The sequence below is a fragment of the Coenobita brevimanus genome, chromosome 62 (assembly GCF_032717465.1).
Source record: "Coenobita brevimanus isolate Jiangsu-jjx chromosome 62, ASM3271746v2, whole genome shotgun sequence".
Classification (NCBI taxonomy): domain Eukaryota; kingdom Metazoa; phylum Arthropoda; class Malacostraca; order Decapoda; family Coenobitidae; genus Coenobita; species Coenobita brevimanus.
This window is the reverse complement of record NC_137015.1, coordinates 2,153,199-2,172,506: the sequence shown is the minus strand read 5'-3', so window position 1 is coordinate 2,172,506 and position 19,308 is coordinate 2,153,199. Positions and strand designations below refer to the sequence as shown.

The window sequence follows — 19,308 nt, the reverse complement described above, 5'->3', positions numbered from 1 at the left end:
AATCGTTGATTTTTGTGTATCCAAAGTAAAATGGTGCGTAGAGACAAGGTAAGGGGACCGGGAATAACTTTTCTTCTCACTTCATTCAGAGCGCAATAGTAATGGAAAAAAGGCTTAAAATAGCTAAAGTAATTATATTGATAACTGCTCTATCTATTTACATCAGGATATAATGCAAAAAACACTCGGGAAAGGTTAGTATTTGTGAATTATGATGAGCTGTACGGGAAGGTCGGGACTCGGTAGAGTGGGCATCCTAAGATGGCCGCCGCGCCGGGCCCGCTGGCTTCACTTATCGCCCATACCACAACACAGGGACGCGCGCTCTATATGTATAACTCTGTGGTATAGATACATAACTGACCAAATTTAAGCCACAGTTTGCCCCTCCTGAGATAAGCTGGATTTTTCATGTTTGAAATAAGACAGACATAAGGAAAATTCGCTAGCAACCCTGAAAGTCACTGACAAGATAGAAGAGGTACATGGGAAAAGTTGACGTATGAAATTTGGAGAGTCGGCAATTCTTGGCGGGAAACTTCAAATAACAGTGACTTTTTTTTTTCCCTGGTAACCCTACCTTCATTTTCATGACAACGTAATGGACATACTGTAACTAGAACAGCTGCATCCTTCGTTACCACTGAGCTACCAGCAACCCTGAAAAAGCCATCGAAGATCAGTTGTGTGACATTTGTGACAAGTCCGCCATTATTGGCGGGAAGTTTGAAATGAAATGCGAAGCTTTCTACAGACTACTCATTTCACTTTAATTTGGCCTAAAACTGTCGTCTTCCCATTCTGAATGCTTTTAACAGTAGCATATTAACACTGAATAGGATACTGATAGTCAGCAGTGAAACAGACTTTATGGGCGATGAGAGTTAATTACTGTACGCTATTCTTCCCGTGGAACGAATTGAATTGTTTTCCTTGCAAACATGTATACAAAAGCCCCATTTTCTACCGTCACCCTCTTATTCCTTCAACTGTGCAACCACTAACCAGCCACTGAATTATGCAACACAGGGATTGTTCTAGACTTTTAAAAATTATCTTACACTCCCCTATATATATCTCTTGCTCATGCAAAGTGTACAATAGTCTCAACTTCCGATACACCTGACACCGTGAGGGAGGGTTTACCATCCACTCACTCGATGTAGTGCTGCTCTCGTGTGACTGTCCTTTCCTCTCTTCATTCCTACCTCTTGTCGTCCTTTCCTCTCTTCATTCTGTCCTTTCCTTCATTTTTTCCTCTTCTGTCTGTGGGTGACTACACTAAATGACAAGCCAAATGGTTTCCTGTAGGCTACACCAGGAATCCATTTACTGCACTGGGTGCAGTAACCAAATTATGGCACCTGGTGATATATTGGGTAATTAAGGCACTCCAGTTGGATTGAGCCTGTGCAGGTTTATATCCAAGGGATGGTTGGGGTTTATTGTTCATGTAATGCCACTCAGAGATGAATGAGGCTCATCTCTCTCATCTTAAAGGTCAAGACCAACTTGCCAAGACCTGGGCTCCTATACTCCTCATGGGACAACACAGGATTAGATGATGATGATGATGATGAGTCTCTTAGTAAAACCTTATGTCTTTGATAAATAAATCTGTTTCCTGTTACTTATTTCTGGAGCAACTGTTTACTTCCTATCCAGGTCTATACTATTCATATTGTCTTATTTTCTTTCTTGTCACTATACAGTACTTTCTGGAACTTCATCCCATTAACATTTATTTCATTCAAATTATATTTGTTTCGACAAAAAGACTGCACTCTCACCTCTCCTGCAAAACCAAATCATAGGCCTGGTATGGTTCTGATTTTTTCTTTTCCTGTTCCTGGACATTTCCCACCCCATGTACTAATGGAAAATATACTTAAAATGATGACGATGAAAATGATGATGTCAGATTTGTTGAGATGTGTACAAAAATATCAATTGCTCCCTAATTATCCAATTACCTCCTAATAAATGTGGTGGGTAGGATTAAAAAAAAAAAAAAAAAGAGAGAGAAGGCAAGACAACAATAAAGTTAGTGAATTATCAGTAAACTACCAAGTGATATGGATCATGGAAGCATTTACTAATCAATCATCATTATCACTTCGGTATTTTTTCTCACCTAAGAATGAAAAGAGAGTGAGAGAGGGATAGGGGGAGGGAGAGGGGGGGAGAATTATCAACAGCATGCCCAGTGAAATGTGTTACATCACCCAGAGCATGGAGGGCAAAAAGAGATGGTGAGGAAGGGGGGTTGGAACCTCCACAACTCCTACATCCAACTCCACCTCACTTCCCCTACCTTCGTCTCTGCCCCACCCTCGTCATTCCCTCACCCACAACCAAACCTCCTCTCCATTTCCCAAAGTTTCATATTCACAGTTATATTCCAAGTGAATGAAGATTTTGTAACTCCTCATTCTTAGCAATGTATTCTGCATACAACACCTTATTATCTACTTGAATGTTAATTGCTGCAAACTATGTAATACAGTGGTTTAGTGAGTAATTACGGCACTCCAATCGGATTGAGCCGGTGAAGGTTTATATCCAAGGGATGGTTCGGGTTTATTGCTTACGTAATGCCACTCAGGAATGAGTGAGGCTGGTCACTCTCATCTTAAATGTCAGGACCAACTCGCCTAGCCCCAGGCTCCTACGCTCCTCATGGGGCAATGTAGGATTAGATGATAAATAAAAATAAAATAATAAAATAAATGAAACAAATACAAGAGAATATCAGTCCTATGCTCCTCATGGGCAATGTAGGATTGGATAATGGATGGATGGATGGATAGAGAATATCAAGGAGATACTGTATAAGCAAAATCTATTGCTGAAGAAGTGCTATGAGGCCTCCTATGCTACCCAGAATATGGCCCTCACTCATGCATATTCTTTTCTCCTCCCTGTTTACTGCTGGAGAGGGATGTCTTTATGTGGTGGCACTGATATGACTGGGTGGTGGAAAGTTCGTTATACAAATCTCTCTCACTCACTTCCCTATCCCTCAAAAGAAGGATGGTGGACTGAAGAAGGGTTGCTTTGGCCTGCAGTCCACCAGGTTCACATTTACATGAGAATGGGGTTGCAGCTACTACTACTACTACTGCAACTACCTCCCCGTTCATCTTCTACAGTATGACCAATGACCATACCAATTAGGCATTTTCTTCTACCCCTTGTAAAAAAAAAAAAGTACACATCTTTAATCAATTTGCCTCTTTTTGAATCCAGTGTAATTAGGACTGGTTTCCTTTTCCTTTTGAGTTGCTGAGTTGTTGCTTTATTGATGGCCAGGGATATATGATGACATGTAAAAGTGTCAATGAAGGCATGTCAGGGCAATATGATGAAATTTCACAAAAATATGTCATATTTTGTACAGCTCACAGTTTCGGTATTTGATGGTTAATGGTATAGCAATTTGTAAATTACACTAATCCTTATAAGTTACATTTATTTAAGGCAAAACATTCAGACTATAAAATTATATATTTACTGTTTACCTTCTTAAATAACACAAGGTATCAGGCATAACCGTGAGGATCAACAATGGAAGGGTACAGAGGAAGGCAAATATATAGAATGTAATGACCATACCCTGGTGGTCTATGATAAAACCTGCCAGAGATGCAAAGATTAATTTACCAGCTACCTCCAAGGATGCTACCACACTGTAGTGACTCGCCTGGGATTCAGGGCTGCACTCTCGGCTCATCCTCATCATCAGAGTGAATGAGGCAGTGGAGATAATACCACTACTGTAACTCAGCCAACACATTGATGCAACTCCCATTATATAAGAATATGATACATTAATACCTAAAACATCCTCTTCTAATAAATACACAACTAAGCACTGACTTATAACAGAAATTAATCTATACATGGAATGCCTTATAAGTACACTTCTTATAGAAATGTTTGGCTTGGACAAAATCACTCCTCCATAGAAAGACCCAAATACAGAAAGCCCTTGGCAAACAGTTCCATTCCAAAATGCCAGTTCTTGTTTGGTAAACCCTTTGTCCAGGAAAAACAATGGCATGTTGTTAATGGCTCCCCTCTCACCCATTTTATACAACAACACATAACCACTTAACCACAGCATTCCTGGAGAATAAAATACCTCCTGTAATATGGATAACACATTTGCTCCTCGGCTCTGGTGCTTTGCCTCATCTGACTCTACCTGACATTTCTTGGCCCTGTTAGAGTCACAATCTGACAAATCAAAACTCTTGTTCATATATTCCTGTTGCTTTATACGGCTAGGTGATTTAAGCTGACATATGTTGAGGCTACTAAGTTCGTTCTTTGATGAATCCGAACTTTTCTTCACATATTCCTGTTGCTTCTCACAGCTGGATGTTCCTGATGTACTAGCCCCAGTGTGGGACTGAGAAGCCCAGACAGTTGTGAAGACATAAAGACTAGCCAAGAATGTGAAGGTGGTTGACCAGGAGGTAAGATCCAGCAGCTGCATGAGTCCTGCACCACCCACTAAGCTGCCAATCTTGTATACAACCACCTGTGGAGGTAAAACACCAAAATAGAAGTTTACTCACAGAGGTACTTTATATGTTATTTCATAATAATAATAATCATCATCATCATCATGACCTTTTCCCCACCTGTGGATGGTGTGAAATGGGATAAGAAAACAAGGAGGGAGAGAATTGGAGACTGGGAGACCTACGAACATAATGCCCAGTGATGTGCACCACACACTCATTCACATACCATTCGAGCCCGCAAACTCCTGGCTCCATCTCACAAACCTAATTATTTCCATTTGCATACTTGTGAGAGGGGGTAATTTTCCTCCTAGATGTACTTCACATACATCTTCCAGATAGAGTTACTGTAGATCATTGATTATCGGTTTTAAAATGGGTTGTCATAAACTTGTCATATGCTCCTCTTTACTGTGTATAATTTAACCAACCACATGAACTGCAGTGCATCACTTTTTCAGGCAGACATTTACCATATCCAATCACCTACATGTACAATCTAATATGTGTTACCTGGACAGTATTGGCAAGTCCCAAATGATGATCAGGGATGACCTGTAGAGCCAGACCATCCACAGCAACATCCTGCACTGCTGATCCCAGATTCAGCCCCAGCAGCATTAGGCCCACACTACCAACATCATCAGGTGCTATCAATGACCCTGCAAGGTCATCATGGCTTTTAAACTGTTATAGTACAGGTGCAGTATTAGATAAAGCTGTTGTGGTATACTGGTAGCTATTTGATTTACTGACGAGTTCCCTCCACCATATGGAACATACTGAGCTCTGGTGATAGCTACAGCAGGTTTTCAAACACAAATTTCCAACCATACTGGTGAGCTATATTTGCTTATTTTATCCTACAGCAGCCAATATCACATAATAAAATTCAAGGTAGAATCTTTAGCATAAAAGATATTTAATTATCTATGTGCATCACAACTGAAAATTCACTGACACTCTACTGGTTCTGGCAATGGAAGGTGTTACATAATACTGTACATGCTTATGCAACAGAAATATAGACAAATAAAAGGGCATGAAAAGATATAAAGGAGCGTTGTGGTGTGGATGTGGATGTGATAGGAAGCGTTATGAGGAACACACTGAGGTGGTTTGGCCATGTGGAGAGGATGGAGGGTGAGAGACTGACGAAGAGAGTGTATGTGAGTGAGGTGGAGGGGGGAAGAGGGAGGGGGAGGCCGAGGATGAGATGGAGGGATGGGGTGGAGAGGTATATGAGAGAGGCGGGTGTGAGTTGGGAGCAGGGCAGTGAAATGGCGGGGGACAGGGTGACTTGGAGGCGATTTGTTTGTGGCCACCCCAAACGGGATTGAGGCGTCTGGCAATAGATAGATAGATAGATAGAAAAGGAAGAAGACACACTGACCTTCGGAAAAGAATGAGAAATATGGAAGGCAAGACATGATGCTGGCAGGAGACTGTTGGCTAACTTTTGCATAAAAGAGCTGTAGCAGAGGATTAAAAAATACTTGCCTGTGAGAGCAGCAGCTGCTAGTACTAAGAGGGAGGCCACCAACCAACGCTGTCTCCCCCCAAACACTTCTATTATCGGGGCCCACAAACCCTTCAGCAGCCATGGCAGCAACAATAGTTTTAGCAGCGACACCCTAACACAAATTCAAATGTCATTAGTATGTGATCTTGCAACAAAAATCAAAGTTAATGTAAGATAAATAAAGGTGGGTGTTAATGGGTTATTTCATTTTTGTTAGCACAGCGGTTGCTTTGGCTCTAGTGAACTGTCATAAAAAAAGGGCAGACATCACACATCCAGCAGCACCACAGGATCATACTCTGAGATAACAGAGTAGTGACACTATTGCTGTTGTTGTGTTGTTGTGGCCCCAGGTTCAATTGGACATGAAATCAGTGGACAGCAGGAAACTGCCTGTTTAGGTCAGGTGCTCCCAATGATGTTTTGCTGAGATTATACTGAAGATCTGTCTGAGCTGTGAAGTGATATGCATGAGGCAAGTAAGTGTACTGTGGCACAGGGGAACTACATTACACTGAGAGCATAATGGACTGTCTGTGAGTTGCATTTTGTGCTGGTACTGGCAATAATGTAGGACTCTACCGTACTGTGCAAGCATGCAAACACATTCTCTCCCATCGATCTTTTTTTCTCTGTCTCCTACTTTAGCTCCCATTCCTTTCAGGATGCCTTTACAATATACAGGCTAATGTGGGAGGTAATGTTTCCCTCTTACTCCAAAGATAAAAACAACAAGTCATGTATATAAACACCATATATCCAGTAAAGCACTCTATAACACTTGTTTTTGACATCATTAACTCCATCAATCCTTTTTATTTTTTTTCACTCGTTACCTCAAGAAAATATTATTCACCATATAAAAGTCCCTTGTATTCTATGTATTAACGATGGTTGTATTTATCTCTAAGTTAAAGAAAAGAATCTCTCCTACTATGAATAGTGTCATCTGACGAACTGGAGATAGCAAAAATTGAAAACAGAATCTGTCATCAGAATGCAGGAGTTTTGATGAATGTAGGAGTTAAAAAAAAAATACAGTATCATAAATTGCAATCGTACCTTGAATACTGCAAGCCAAGTGATCGGAGCTGGACTGGAATAAATTTATCCTGTAGTCCATATGGAATTCCTTGAACTAGGTAGAGCCATCCGAGGTAGAAGAGTGGACTGACTGGAGTCAGGCTTCGCCACCATGCCATCTTGCACCAGATGACCATTTCCAACTGAGAAAGAACATAATAATGTCCACATGCACACAAACAGATAGACAGATTGATACACAGTTACATCTAGACAGACAGACAGATGGATGGACAGACAAATAAATAAACAGACTGGGATATGCATACAGATAGACACGCAGACTAACAGACAGACAAGGACACAAACAGGCATAAGTACGGATAAAATGACTGACATATAAATAAAAAATTAAAAATGTGAGTTAAAACGATGGATAATTAAAAGCAGTGGTTTCCAACCTTTTCTACTTCTCGCCCTCCCCTCACTGAATGACACATTCCCTGTGCCCCTCTTCCTCAAATACTGTATTTTACTGGTATAGTTAGCACATGTCAATAAATATCATTGATTCTTAATCTTTGAAATTGTTTATATATTCAGATAACTAGATTTCTTATTCATATCTGAAATATTTTCTCCATATTTAGAAATTACTGAATTCCATCATAATTCATAGTTTTCAAATATATTTACCTTCTTTATCAAGCCTTTGCGCCCCCCCGGGCAGCCCTTCGTGTCCCCCTAGGGGGGTGCACCCCATAGGTTGGAAACCACAGATTAAAAAGATTTAAAACTAGAGAAATGTCAAAATAAAATTATGAAAGGTCTATAAAGAAAATAAAAAAGTGCAAAGATATTATAACCACTTTTTTTTATTTTACTTTTCTCATACCAATAATCAAAATCAGGAGATCCACATAAAAACTATTAACTGTATCTGTAATAGAAAGCATATCTGTCAGTCACCATAGAGTGCAGAAATGGAATCCAAATAATTACTGGTATTTATTAACTTTTAGCTTCTAGACCAAGCTAAAACATCCATTGGCAATGGAATCAGTATTAACGTAAACTTGATTTCCAGGTTACCATCAATTGACCTTTCACTGCCGTCCAACAGACAGAGTCACAATACTGTACTGTATTTCACCATCGTATGCAGTTTTTGTTCTGACCTTAAGACATCTAATTCCTTTCAGTTAGCTGATGGCCAGGTATAGTCAGACTAATAGGCTGATACGAACAGTGACCAAGGAGACACATTCCTGTCTCAAAAATTAGGTTCATCAAATTTTACCTGGCCACAACTCAGTACTGTATTCAAGTTCCAGATGTCCAGTTCCGTCATATGAAAACGAACAGACTACAATGAGTGTCAGATGCTGTTTTTGCCTGGGAAATGTCAGTAATGGGCATTCAATTAAAAAAAAAAGGGGGGAGGGGGGTTTGGGCTGTATACTACCGGTACAATACTGTGATAAAGCTGTATCGAAACCGACTCTATTAAACACTTTGCAAGCCCCACACACATAGATTATTACCATACCTGATTTTACGTCAACATTACAGTGTTGAGTATATGTGGAAGTTCAAGTCAGGGCTTTCTCCTCTCTGTCCCGATAGCACTGTGTTTTTACATTCTGAACAGCTGACATTTGTTTATCTAGCCAGCAATGTTTATTTAAAGAGTACAGTCCTACCAGGGAATTATGCTACTGTACTTGATTCTCTGGTTAAATTCAACTAATTATATAATAAATAATAAATCTGTCGCTAAATGCTGGAAATATATTTGTGATTTTCTTAATCTGATTGGATATTTCTCTTTTTTAAAGGTACAACCCAAAATGAAGATGACCAACACGGAACTTTAGAGTGTCAGGGAGGGAGGTGGAAGGTGGCTGTCAAGTTTTATTCAATTTGCTTAGTTACTGAAAAAAAGACCTGCCACAATGAAGACTGTTACTTGCACAGCCCCGGTTAACATTGCAGTAATTAAATATTGTAAGTATAAACTGAGTTAACCATTATCTTCAGTATAGAAAGTTACACCCACTTCCGGAATAGGTTACATCCAAGTTATTAATAATCACTGTTACCTAGCTGGGCTTTCGGTTAATTTTAGGTCACAGTAGTGAAGGGATTAATCAGTTCTTCAGTACCTGCTATAGGGAATTCAAGAACATAGGAAAGGCAAACCACATAACGTCGGAATTTCTTCCACTGTATCACAACTTTCCCCATACAAGCGAAGATATTTGCAGGTTTGGACAGTCTTACTTATGTAAAATAGACTTATAGAGTGTAGACCATGGCTGGTAATCACGTTGGTTGAGGAAGCTCCCCAGTATCTCTCCTGTAGTGATTTGTTTATTACACCTTACAGTCCTCTTGTTTGTTACCTGGTACATACCAGAAATCTTTCCAACATGCCATACGCTGCTTGAATATCATACCAAAGGATCCTGACCACCAGTATCAAAAGATAAATCTCTAAGGAAGAGGTGGTAGGGAGCTTCCTTGAATGACGAGAATATGAGCTTCGGAATTATAGCTGTCAGATATAGTCTTCATCAGCCCTTCACAACAAGAAATCTCAACTCAAGTGAATTAAATGGTTGGAAATAAAGTGAAGTAAGCAAAAATTATATTACCAATTTGAATGACTCAACCACACCATGTTGATGATATCTTTTTATACTGTACTGTACTTTGCATTTGTTGGGTAATACAGTATATTAAATTTGGTAAGAGCTCTTAGTAATAAAAGGGTTAATGAAGGCTGAATCTCTTCACTTCAGTTTGAATTGCCTCCCCTGATTTGATTACTGTAATGTCATCAAAAGATAGCAAGAATATTTTAAAATGCTTCCTTGGGTTGGAGGGGTAAATATTCCCAACTTTGTTTCAGGGGGAAAGAGAGATGAGATGCTGATCCTGCCCTTGAATGACTCCATCAGCTTCACTCTGAGTCAGGATGAAATGTGCGCTAAGACCACCATATCCATCTCTCCCACATTTACAGAGGATAGATTCTGGCTCAATGGCAAGTAAGTAACTTCACAAGGAAAACTCATTCCAGCATTTAGGAAAGTTGTTTATTCAGAAGATCAGTTTCACCCGTTCTTGGATCTTCGTTAGGTAAATGTTGTATCTTCTGAATAACAGCATTTACCAGCATTTCCATATATAGGTATGAATATATAGATGGTGCTTTAGAGGGACACCTTTACATGCTGGCACCTTATCTGAATGTCTGTCAGTCCCATTCCGATCCCCCAAAAGGAGAATGGTGGACTGCAGAAGAAGGACAGCTTTTGCCTGCAGTCCACCAGATTCTCACTCAGATTAACCTGGGGTTAGAGCTACTATAGGTACAACTAGTAGTACCCCATATGTAGATATAATTCTTCTGTTTTAATAATAATTCATGGCATTGTAAAATTAAATAGACCTCTTCTTCCATTGCATACAGAAATCTATCTATCTGTCTATCTATTGCCAGATGCCTCAATCCCATTTGGGGTGGCCACAAACAAACCGCCTCCACGTCGTCCTGTCCCCCGTCATTTCACTACCCTGCTCCCAACTCACACCCCCCTCTCTCATATACCTCTCCACCCCATCCCTCCATCTCATCCTCGGCCTCCCCCTCCCTCTTCCCCCCTCCACCTCACTCACATACACTCTCTTCGTCAGTCTTTCACCCTCCATCCTCTCCAATGGCCAAACCACCTCAGTGTGTTCCTCATAACACTTCCTATCACATCCACATCCACACCACAACGCTCCTTTATATCCTCATTTGTCAGCCTGTCTCTCCATGTGACTCCACAGGCTCCTCTCAAATAACTCATTTCCATTGCTCTCACTCTTGACTTGTGTCCTTCCAACAACGTCCAAGCTTCCCTTCCATACGTTAGAGTTGGTATCACAATACTGTCATGTAGTAACTTTTTCACCTCCATGCTCACTTCCCTGTTTCTTATCACTGCTTTCAAAGAACCAGCAACCTTTCTTCCCTGCTGTACCCTTTCAAGCACTTCACCCTCCAAACCTCCATCCTTACTCATCACACTACCCAAGTACTTAAACGTACTCACATTTTCCAATTCCTCACCATCCAACCTCGCTGTACATTCACTGACTTCACCTCTCTCAAAGACCATCACTTTACTCTTCCCTACATTCACCTTTAGATTCCGTTTCTTACACACTCTCCCAGACTCATCCACCAAGCCTTGCAGCTTCCCTTTGTCTTCACTCAACAACACAGTATCATCTGCAAATTACAGTACAGGGAGTTTCCAAACACTATCCTCTCTCACCAGGGCCACTCCAACATCCACTACTCTACCTTGTACCTCTTTCATTACCCCATCCATGAACAGATTGAACAACCATGGAGACATGACACATCCCTGTTTCAACCCAACCTCCAAAGAGAAAAATTCACTTAGTTCACCATCCACACGCTCTGCAGCCTTAGCACCATCATACATACTCTTCACAGCATTCAACAACTTTCCATCTACTCCATATATTCTTAATACTTTCCACAATCCTTGTCTATCCACCCTGTCATATGCTTTCTCCAAATCCATGAAAGCCGCATACAACTTCTTTCCCTTCTCTAGAAACTTTTCCACTAAAGATCTAAGAATGAATATCTGATCTACACAACCTTTTCCCTTCCTAAAGCCTCCCTGTTCTTCTCCAACTAATTCCTCTGTTCTTTCTCTAACTCTGTCAATAAGTATTCTACCATACACTTTTCCTATTATACTAAGAAGACAAATGCCCCTATGATTACCACACACTTCTTTTTCCCCTTTTCCTTTGTACAAGAGAATAATTATACCTGACTTCCAATCCTCTGGGACTCTACCTTCCTCCCAGGCCAATCTGCACATCTTCCACATCCATTCTACTACTATCTCTCCCCCATGCTTCAGCATTTCACCACACACTCCATCCATTCCTGGGGCATTCCCCAATTTCACTTTCTTCGTTGCTTCCACAACTTCTATCCTACCGATTTCTTCCTGTCTTCTCACCTCCCTTCTTCTCCCAGCCATTCCCCAGCCACTTATACTCGCATTACTTCCATCCTCTATGTTCAACAATTCCTTAAAGTGTTCTCTCCATCTGCGCACTTTTTCTCCTTCTCCACTAGTAATCTACCATTTTTATCTTTCACTCCCCTGCTAACCTTACTTCCACCCTGTCTTACTCTCTTCACCTCTTTCCAGAACATTTTCTTACAGTCCCTCCACTTTACACTCAAATTCCTTCCAAATTCCTCATTTATAAATATACTAGAATAAAAATGTCTGTTTGATGATATTTATGTTAAAACACTTTTAAGATTGATTGTGTTCATACAGTAATGCAATCATCACTCATAAGACAGATACTGCTGTGTATCATATATTTTTTATTTATTTTTTATTATTCCAGAGAGGAGTCATTAGAGAATCCAAGAATACAAAATTGCCTGAAAGAGGGTGAGTACAGTATATGTTTTATATATCTCCCAGATTCCCTTGACACTGGGATGGGTAGAATAAGAGACAAGGAAATTAGAAGAAGAAGCCATAAGTAGCTAAATTACCAAGTTATTCTATACTGCTTTACCCATCATTCAAGCCCCATAGATTTTAATGTGTATCAGGAAACAAAAGTTCACCTAGTATATTACATCTGCTACTGAGTACTGGTACTTCCCATTTCCTTTACCAGGCTAATATTCCTTTGGCTCAACGTGTTTCTCTGCTTATAGATGATGCTTCTTGATATGAGCATCAGGGAGGGAAGTGACAGACCTTCCAAGTGTAAAGTTGATGCAGTGGAGCATTGGACAACCTTCATCCCTCGCTGTACACCCCACCATGACTAGAGTTAATGGGGAATTTCTGGCATAATGTAATAGAGTTCCTGACGGTAGTACCAGTATCAGTAATAAAGTGGAGAAAGGAGGGAGAAACTGAAGGAGATCACAGCCTGCCTATAATCTTCAGTGTTGGCAACAAACTTAAGCTATTGACATGATGATGGCCAATATGTTGTAAACTCTGAAGGTTATGGTGCCTTATGTAAAGGGTCAAGTCATGTTGCTGGAGTCTTAAAACAAATAATAATACAGAAACTGTGTGGGCTGGTTGAAGTGTTAAGGCAGTAGTGTTGACTAATTAGGCCTAGATTTGAATAAAATACATTAGATGTAGGTTCTGTTAACTCTTTGGGCTTGAAGATGTCTTTTTCATGCTATCCTTTCCATCCCCTGATGATTTTATGAAGCTTAGGAATGACATTTTGAACACAAGGGTTTATATATATTTAATACCATACTTATCCTCAATAAACATCTTCAGTACACAAGGCCTTCCCTAAGATCAACATAATCATGCAGTTAGAGCAGTAGTAACAAAAAAGGACACCATCTAGATTCAGGGATTTACCAGTAATCAGTTTTTGCTTTATGCTCGTCTTTTAGAAATTACTGTACAGTACTTGTGCTAGTCATTACAGGTTTTGTATTTTTTCTGATACATAGTTACTGTTTAAAGTTGTTTCATTATGTAGTTACTGGTGAATTACCGTAACACTTCTTCTTCATGTAAAACTGCTTTTGATAAACATTGTTTTGAGAAATGACAGTGTTTTTTGTGTTTTTATGTCTGCAATAATAAACCAGAGACATACCTCACTGAAAGCCATTTCATTTAAAGTACTGCATACCTTACAGTACAGGCTTTAACCTCCTCATTCCAGTGACACTTTTAGTTTTTCTTCTTCCCACCAACAGACAGTTTTATCCAATAGGCCATTAGTAGTTACGGGGTAAATGGAGGCTGTGTCAGGCCCTTCTAAGTAAGGAAATCACTTTGTAACCCCTTCAGTTTGGGTAATATATATATATATATATATATATATATATATATATATATACATGTATATATATGTATATATATACAATAAAAGTCCAATTCTTCGGCATCCAATTCCCCGGCAAATCTGACATTTCGGCAGTTTTGAGAAATAGTCCCATTTACGAAAATCTCTGATCGTTCGGCAGATTTTCCGAATTTTTTCGTCAGTCTTGAAATTCTCCATGAGTCCTTAGAGCCTGTTGCAGGACCTTCTACTGCTGGGGACTTCTTCCAGCAGTAGCAGACTCCAATCAACCCCTTCTATTGTACATATGTAAATAAGGAACCTACTATAAGTTTATGTAAGTGCATGTGAACTTGTAGGCCTACTGTACCATTATATTTATGTACAGTATGTTCACTAATTTCTTTATTTTTCATATTCATGTATAGTACTGTATTCATTACAGTATTGTACAGTATCAAACAGTATACAGTACTCCCTCCAAACACATTTGTAATGATATGAGTAGTAATGATAGTGTTCACCGAAACATGTAAGGTACTGAGTGGGTAGGGTTTTTGATAATTCGGCAATTTTGATTTTTCGGCTCTTGCCTGGTCCCATAGATGCCGAAAAATCAGACTTCTACTGTATATATATATATATATATATATATATATATACATGTATATATATTTATGTATTATATATATATATATATATATATATATATTTTTTCCAGCTTATTCTTGCTGCTGTCAGACAGTTTTATTCAACTTTGGATAGATTTCTCAAACAGGAAGAGTTAGATGGAGCCTTCATAAATTCCATCAATACAAGAGGTCTTTTCTATGCAAGAATAAAGGGCAGTAGAAAAGGACATTACCCAGATTCTAGGGGTTAAGCATAAAATTGTTTGGGGATATGAAGAACGAACTGAAAAATGTGACATGAGATGGACGAGGTTAAGTGAAGATAAACTGTACCTTATTTTACTTGTACTGAACTGTGCCTTGATTTCCAGTGCGTCGGCGAGCATCCAAGAGGAAGCTGGAGGACAGTGCCAGTGATACCCTGAGCTGGCACATCCACATCTGCTCCGAAAACAACTTCCCCACCGCAGCTGGACTTGCCTCCTCTGCTGCTGGCTATGCTTGTCTTGGTAGGTTTATGTTGTATTTATAGTGATGATCAGTATTACAACTGTATTCCTGGCTAGAGAGAAGGTGTAGCCAGGTTGTGACATGGAACACATACCAGTTGTCCATCGTTATGGTGGTAGTTTGAAGCTTCGCTAGATTGCAAAGGGAATAGTTCACACTGCGACTCCTACTTATGCAATCTAGAAGAGCTTGAAAGTATCAATAACGGATCTTTAAATATTGCATTATTCCATTGAAAGATTTTGGTTGCAGTGTATGCACTGGGTCAGCTGTATGGTGTAGAGGGAGACTTGTCATATGTGGCACGGCAAGGATCGGGCTCAGCATGCCGCAGTGTGTATGGGGGCCTTGTGCGCTGGTACATGGGCCAGGCAGATGATGGCACTGACTCCTTTGCAAGACCAGTTGCACCGCCTCACCACTTCCCGGACCTTAGAGTGATCATATGTGTAGTAAGTGCTTTATAGCAGAACTTTGCTTTGTTTCTCTGGATCCTCTGAAATTCTGCATTTTTTAAAATTATCGTTGCACTGGATACTATATAAATATTTCTGTGTTTTGGTCTTTGATGGTCTGTTTCAGTAAGATTTTGATAATTTTTACCTGGAAAACAGATAGTTTGTATTTTGGAGGTAAGAGTTCTGTTCAGAAAGTTCTCATTATTTTTGTACATTCTGTTTTTGTTGTTAAGTCCATTGTAATATACAGTAATATTGCCAACTAAAGTTCCGTCCATACCTGTAAAGCTGATTTGCCAGTCTCCCCAGTTTACAATACAAGTTGTATAGAAAAAGTTGTGATATTTTAGAACACATCCTCAACACATAGGACTTAGTTTCTAGCTGGCCTCGGAGACTTTATAACACTTCTGCGTTACAAATTTATTCAGCACAATACACTTGAGTACCCTATTGTATGTTGTGGATGCGAACTACGTTACCATATGCCTGTCTGTTATGAGTGACTTACAAGAGAATGTCAAGGTGTAACATGCAAAACAAAGTTCTAAGAAGTATTAAAATGATGCAAATAACATACAAAAGAATAATAAGATGTAAAATGCAAAATGTGTTGTTAAGAAGGGGTGCTCTGAAGCTTCCTTTGCCAACCAGAATACAAGCCATAACGAGGAATGTCCATGTTTTGAGTACAGTAATTATGAACTCAGTCTGTGATTTTTGCAGGCAAATGATAGTCGTAAAAAAATTGGAAGCACAATCGGCATGAGGCAGACCGTACAGACGTCACAGCTGATGCAGTACCGTATCAAAGAGACAGTTGTCTCCCGCACTGACGATATGATGAAGGTGAGACAAGAGTCATTCTGTACATTAACTGCTACAACCAGTGGGCATGAGCTGCTGCAGGAGATGTTAGCCAAATCACCAAGAAGTGCTCTGGAAATGGTAGAGGCCCGTAGCATTGTCTCATTCTGTCATTGGACTGAGGCATCTAAAGGATGTAAATCTCCACCAAGTTAAGGTAGATGAGCTGGACTAATAACTTTCCCAATGATCAGTTTTCTATAACCTTATTGTTTTAACCCCTTCAGTACTCTTGCTATCTCCAGGCACTTCTATTAAGTTTATGAAAGCGTTCTCAGACTGGAAGAATTAGTCTTCATTAACCGATTCAGTATGAGGGGCCTTTCCTAAACTGCATGAAATTATATTGTCTGGAAGTAGCAAGAAAGTATTTATAATGCATTGCCAGATTCAGGGTAATAGGGGTAATCATTTAGAACTTTCCATGTTTCATTATTATCATAATCATCCTGACCACTTTGACCACTTTTTTTTTTTTTAAGGATGTGGTGAGACAGAGTCCAGAAAGCAAAGAAAGAGAAGACAGATAGAGGGGAAACTAATCAGTCGCATGCTTAGTGAAACGAGTTGCACGCTCATTCTCTCACCATTCCAGCCCACAGCAACCTAACTCCACCCCACAGGCATGACCATCTGCTCATATTGATTGGTCATTGGGGTGGGGGATGTTTTTCATTATAGATGTGCTTCATATAATTTTTCAGTAAATAAAATCATATCTCATCTTCAAGGCAATTGAAGACAAGAACTGGAGTGAGTTCTGCGACATAACAATGACGGACAGCAATGAGATGCATGCGGTGTGTCAGGACACAAACCCTCCTTGTGTCTATATGAATGACACCTCCCATAGTGTTGCTGCTTTGGTTCATCGCTACAATGACATCAAGACTGCTGCTGGTGATGTCAGCCATAAGGTGAGAGGAGTTAGCTGTCTTGATCATGAATAGTAGACTCTGACTTAACATGGACACAAGTTATAGGCTTTGAGGACTGCCTGTATCGTTAGTTATTGTTGTTGCTTAACTCTGGTTTGTCTTGCCAAGCAGACCCGTCAGCCACATATAAGCAACTGCAGTACTTCTGTGTGACTGTCCCACAGATACCACTGAGTACGTAAATTGTGAAGGAAACTAGCACCCCCTTGTGATAGACATTACCTCACTAGGGTCAAACTTGGATCCTTCCTTGCAGCAGGGTGCATGGAAAGAAGATGAAGTTTGGTTCCTGGGTGGATGCTGCTGTTACTTAGCTCCACCCAGGGTACACAGTGTTACCATATGTAGACCCTTGTCAGTACCTGTAGTCTTGTAACTGTCGGTAAATAATGATGGTTATGTGTCTCTTTGGCCCACAGATCTGCTATACATTTGATGCAGGGCCCAATGCCTGCATTTTTGTACCAGGTGCTGTGGTAGAGGAGGTTGTTGGAGTACTGGTGCGTGCGTTTCCCCCCAGTCCCACTTCTAACTCTGTCCCCTACGTCACTGGCATCACCACACACATACCAGAGCTCTCCCGGGTAAGCTGTAATTTGCCTGCTTATGATGCATGCAGTACTGTATATAGTAAAGGGTTTTGCATCCTTTTTTAATTTGATAGTAGACATTTACTGTACTTTGTCTGGCAGGTGTGTGTGTGTGTGAAGTGCATCCAAAAAGAAAAATTCCAAAAGAGTATATGCGGACAGATAGCCCTGAAAAGTGCAGCGAAGATTCCAGGAGATTGAATATGCAAATGAGTGTGTGGCCCATTTCACTAGATATGGTGTTGATAATTTTCGAACTTCATACCATCTCTTTACATTTTTTTTCCCATCTGTAGGTAGTAAAAAAAAGTCAAGATGGTGATGATGATGATGATGATGATGATGATGATGATGATTATAATGATGATGACAGTGGTAAAAATGGTAATATGCCTACTAGTTGGCTCTGATCTCCACTCTACCAGGAACTGAAGAACCTGGCTGATGAAGATGCCCAGCCATGTGGCCATCTGAAGTACCTCATTCACACCAAGGTGGGAGATGGCCCTCGTATTCTCACAGACCCCACATCCAGCCTCCTGGACCCTGCCACTGGACTCCCAAAGCTGCAAAAGGAAGTGGAAGGAGAATCAAATCTATAGGAGTGGGTTAGAGCCAGGGGTAGAGTATGGAGCAACTGCAGGAAGGTTTTTAGTGAATGCATGCAGAAATTCTTGGTCATCACGTCAGGGGTTAGCTACAGGAGGATTCGTACCGAGAGGAATTAGTTACTGTGTGAGTGTTTTGCTCCAATTTATGTGGATATTTACTAATGTGATGCATATAGGGAAGTGGTTTGGGCATGTGAAGAGAATAGAGGCTGAATAATGGGTGAAAATTTTTAGAACTTTGATTGTAGAAGGAAGAGCACCAAGACCTAGATTAAGGATGAGGTCCTACAAAATGATATCAGAGTTAATGGATTCAACATCGGTGCTACCAGAGGTCATGTAGCATGGAGAGCTGCTGTCAGTGAACAAGGTTGACAAATACATGGATGTACAATCTATCTATCTATCTATAGCCCGACGCCCTAATCCCGCAAAGGGTGGCCACAGACAAAACGCCTCCAAGTCACTGTGTCACCCACCATTCGACTACCCTCCCCCCAACTCACCCCCCCTCCCTCATATACCTCTCAACTCCATCCCTCCACCTCATCCTCGGTCTACCCCTCCCTCTCCCTCCCTCCACCTCACCTACATACACCCTCTTAGTCAGTCTTTCATTCTCCATTCTCTCCACATGTCCAAACCACCTCAGTGTATTTCTCCTAATCTTTTCAACCACATCCACATCTACCCCACAACGTTCCTTCACTTCTTCATTCGTCAAC

At 40.3% G+C, this 19,308-nt stretch overlaps 2 protein-coding genes across 2 annotated transcripts; one reads left to right on the top strand and one right to left on the bottom strand.

The window, feature by feature from the left end:
• Positions 1 to 3,517: 3,517 nt before the first annotated feature.
• On the bottom strand, positions 3,518 to 7,273 carry LOC145403970 (solute carrier family 33 member 2-like). The gene is made up of 4 exons (XM_080275568.1): positions 7,117 to 7,273; positions 6,033 to 6,166; positions 5,046 to 5,194; positions 3,518 to 4,546 (listed from the first exon to the last, which is right to left on the bottom strand). The coding sequence occupies exons 1-4, from the start codon at positions 7,254 to 7,256 to the stop codon at positions 3,518 to 3,520; spliced, it is 1,452 nt and encodes a 483-aa protein (XP_080131694.1). The 5' UTR covers positions 7,257 to 7,273.
• Positions 7,274 to 9,021: 1,748 nt separating this feature from the next.
• On the top strand, positions 9,022 to 18,574 carry Mvd (mevalonate diphosphate decarboxylase). Its single transcript, XM_080275530.1, has 9 exons — positions 9,022 to 9,084; positions 9,992 to 10,130; positions 12,541 to 12,587; positions 14,981 to 15,118; positions 15,372 to 15,571; positions 16,304 to 16,426; positions 17,176 to 17,361; positions 17,802 to 17,966; positions 18,398 to 18,574. Exons 1-9 carry the CDS (start codon positions 9,033 to 9,035, stop codon positions 18,572 to 18,574), a joined length of 1,227 nt encoding a protein of 408 aa, XP_080131656.1. The 5' UTR covers positions 9,022 to 9,032.
• The last annotated feature ends 734 nt before the right edge of the window (positions 18,575 to 19,308 follow it).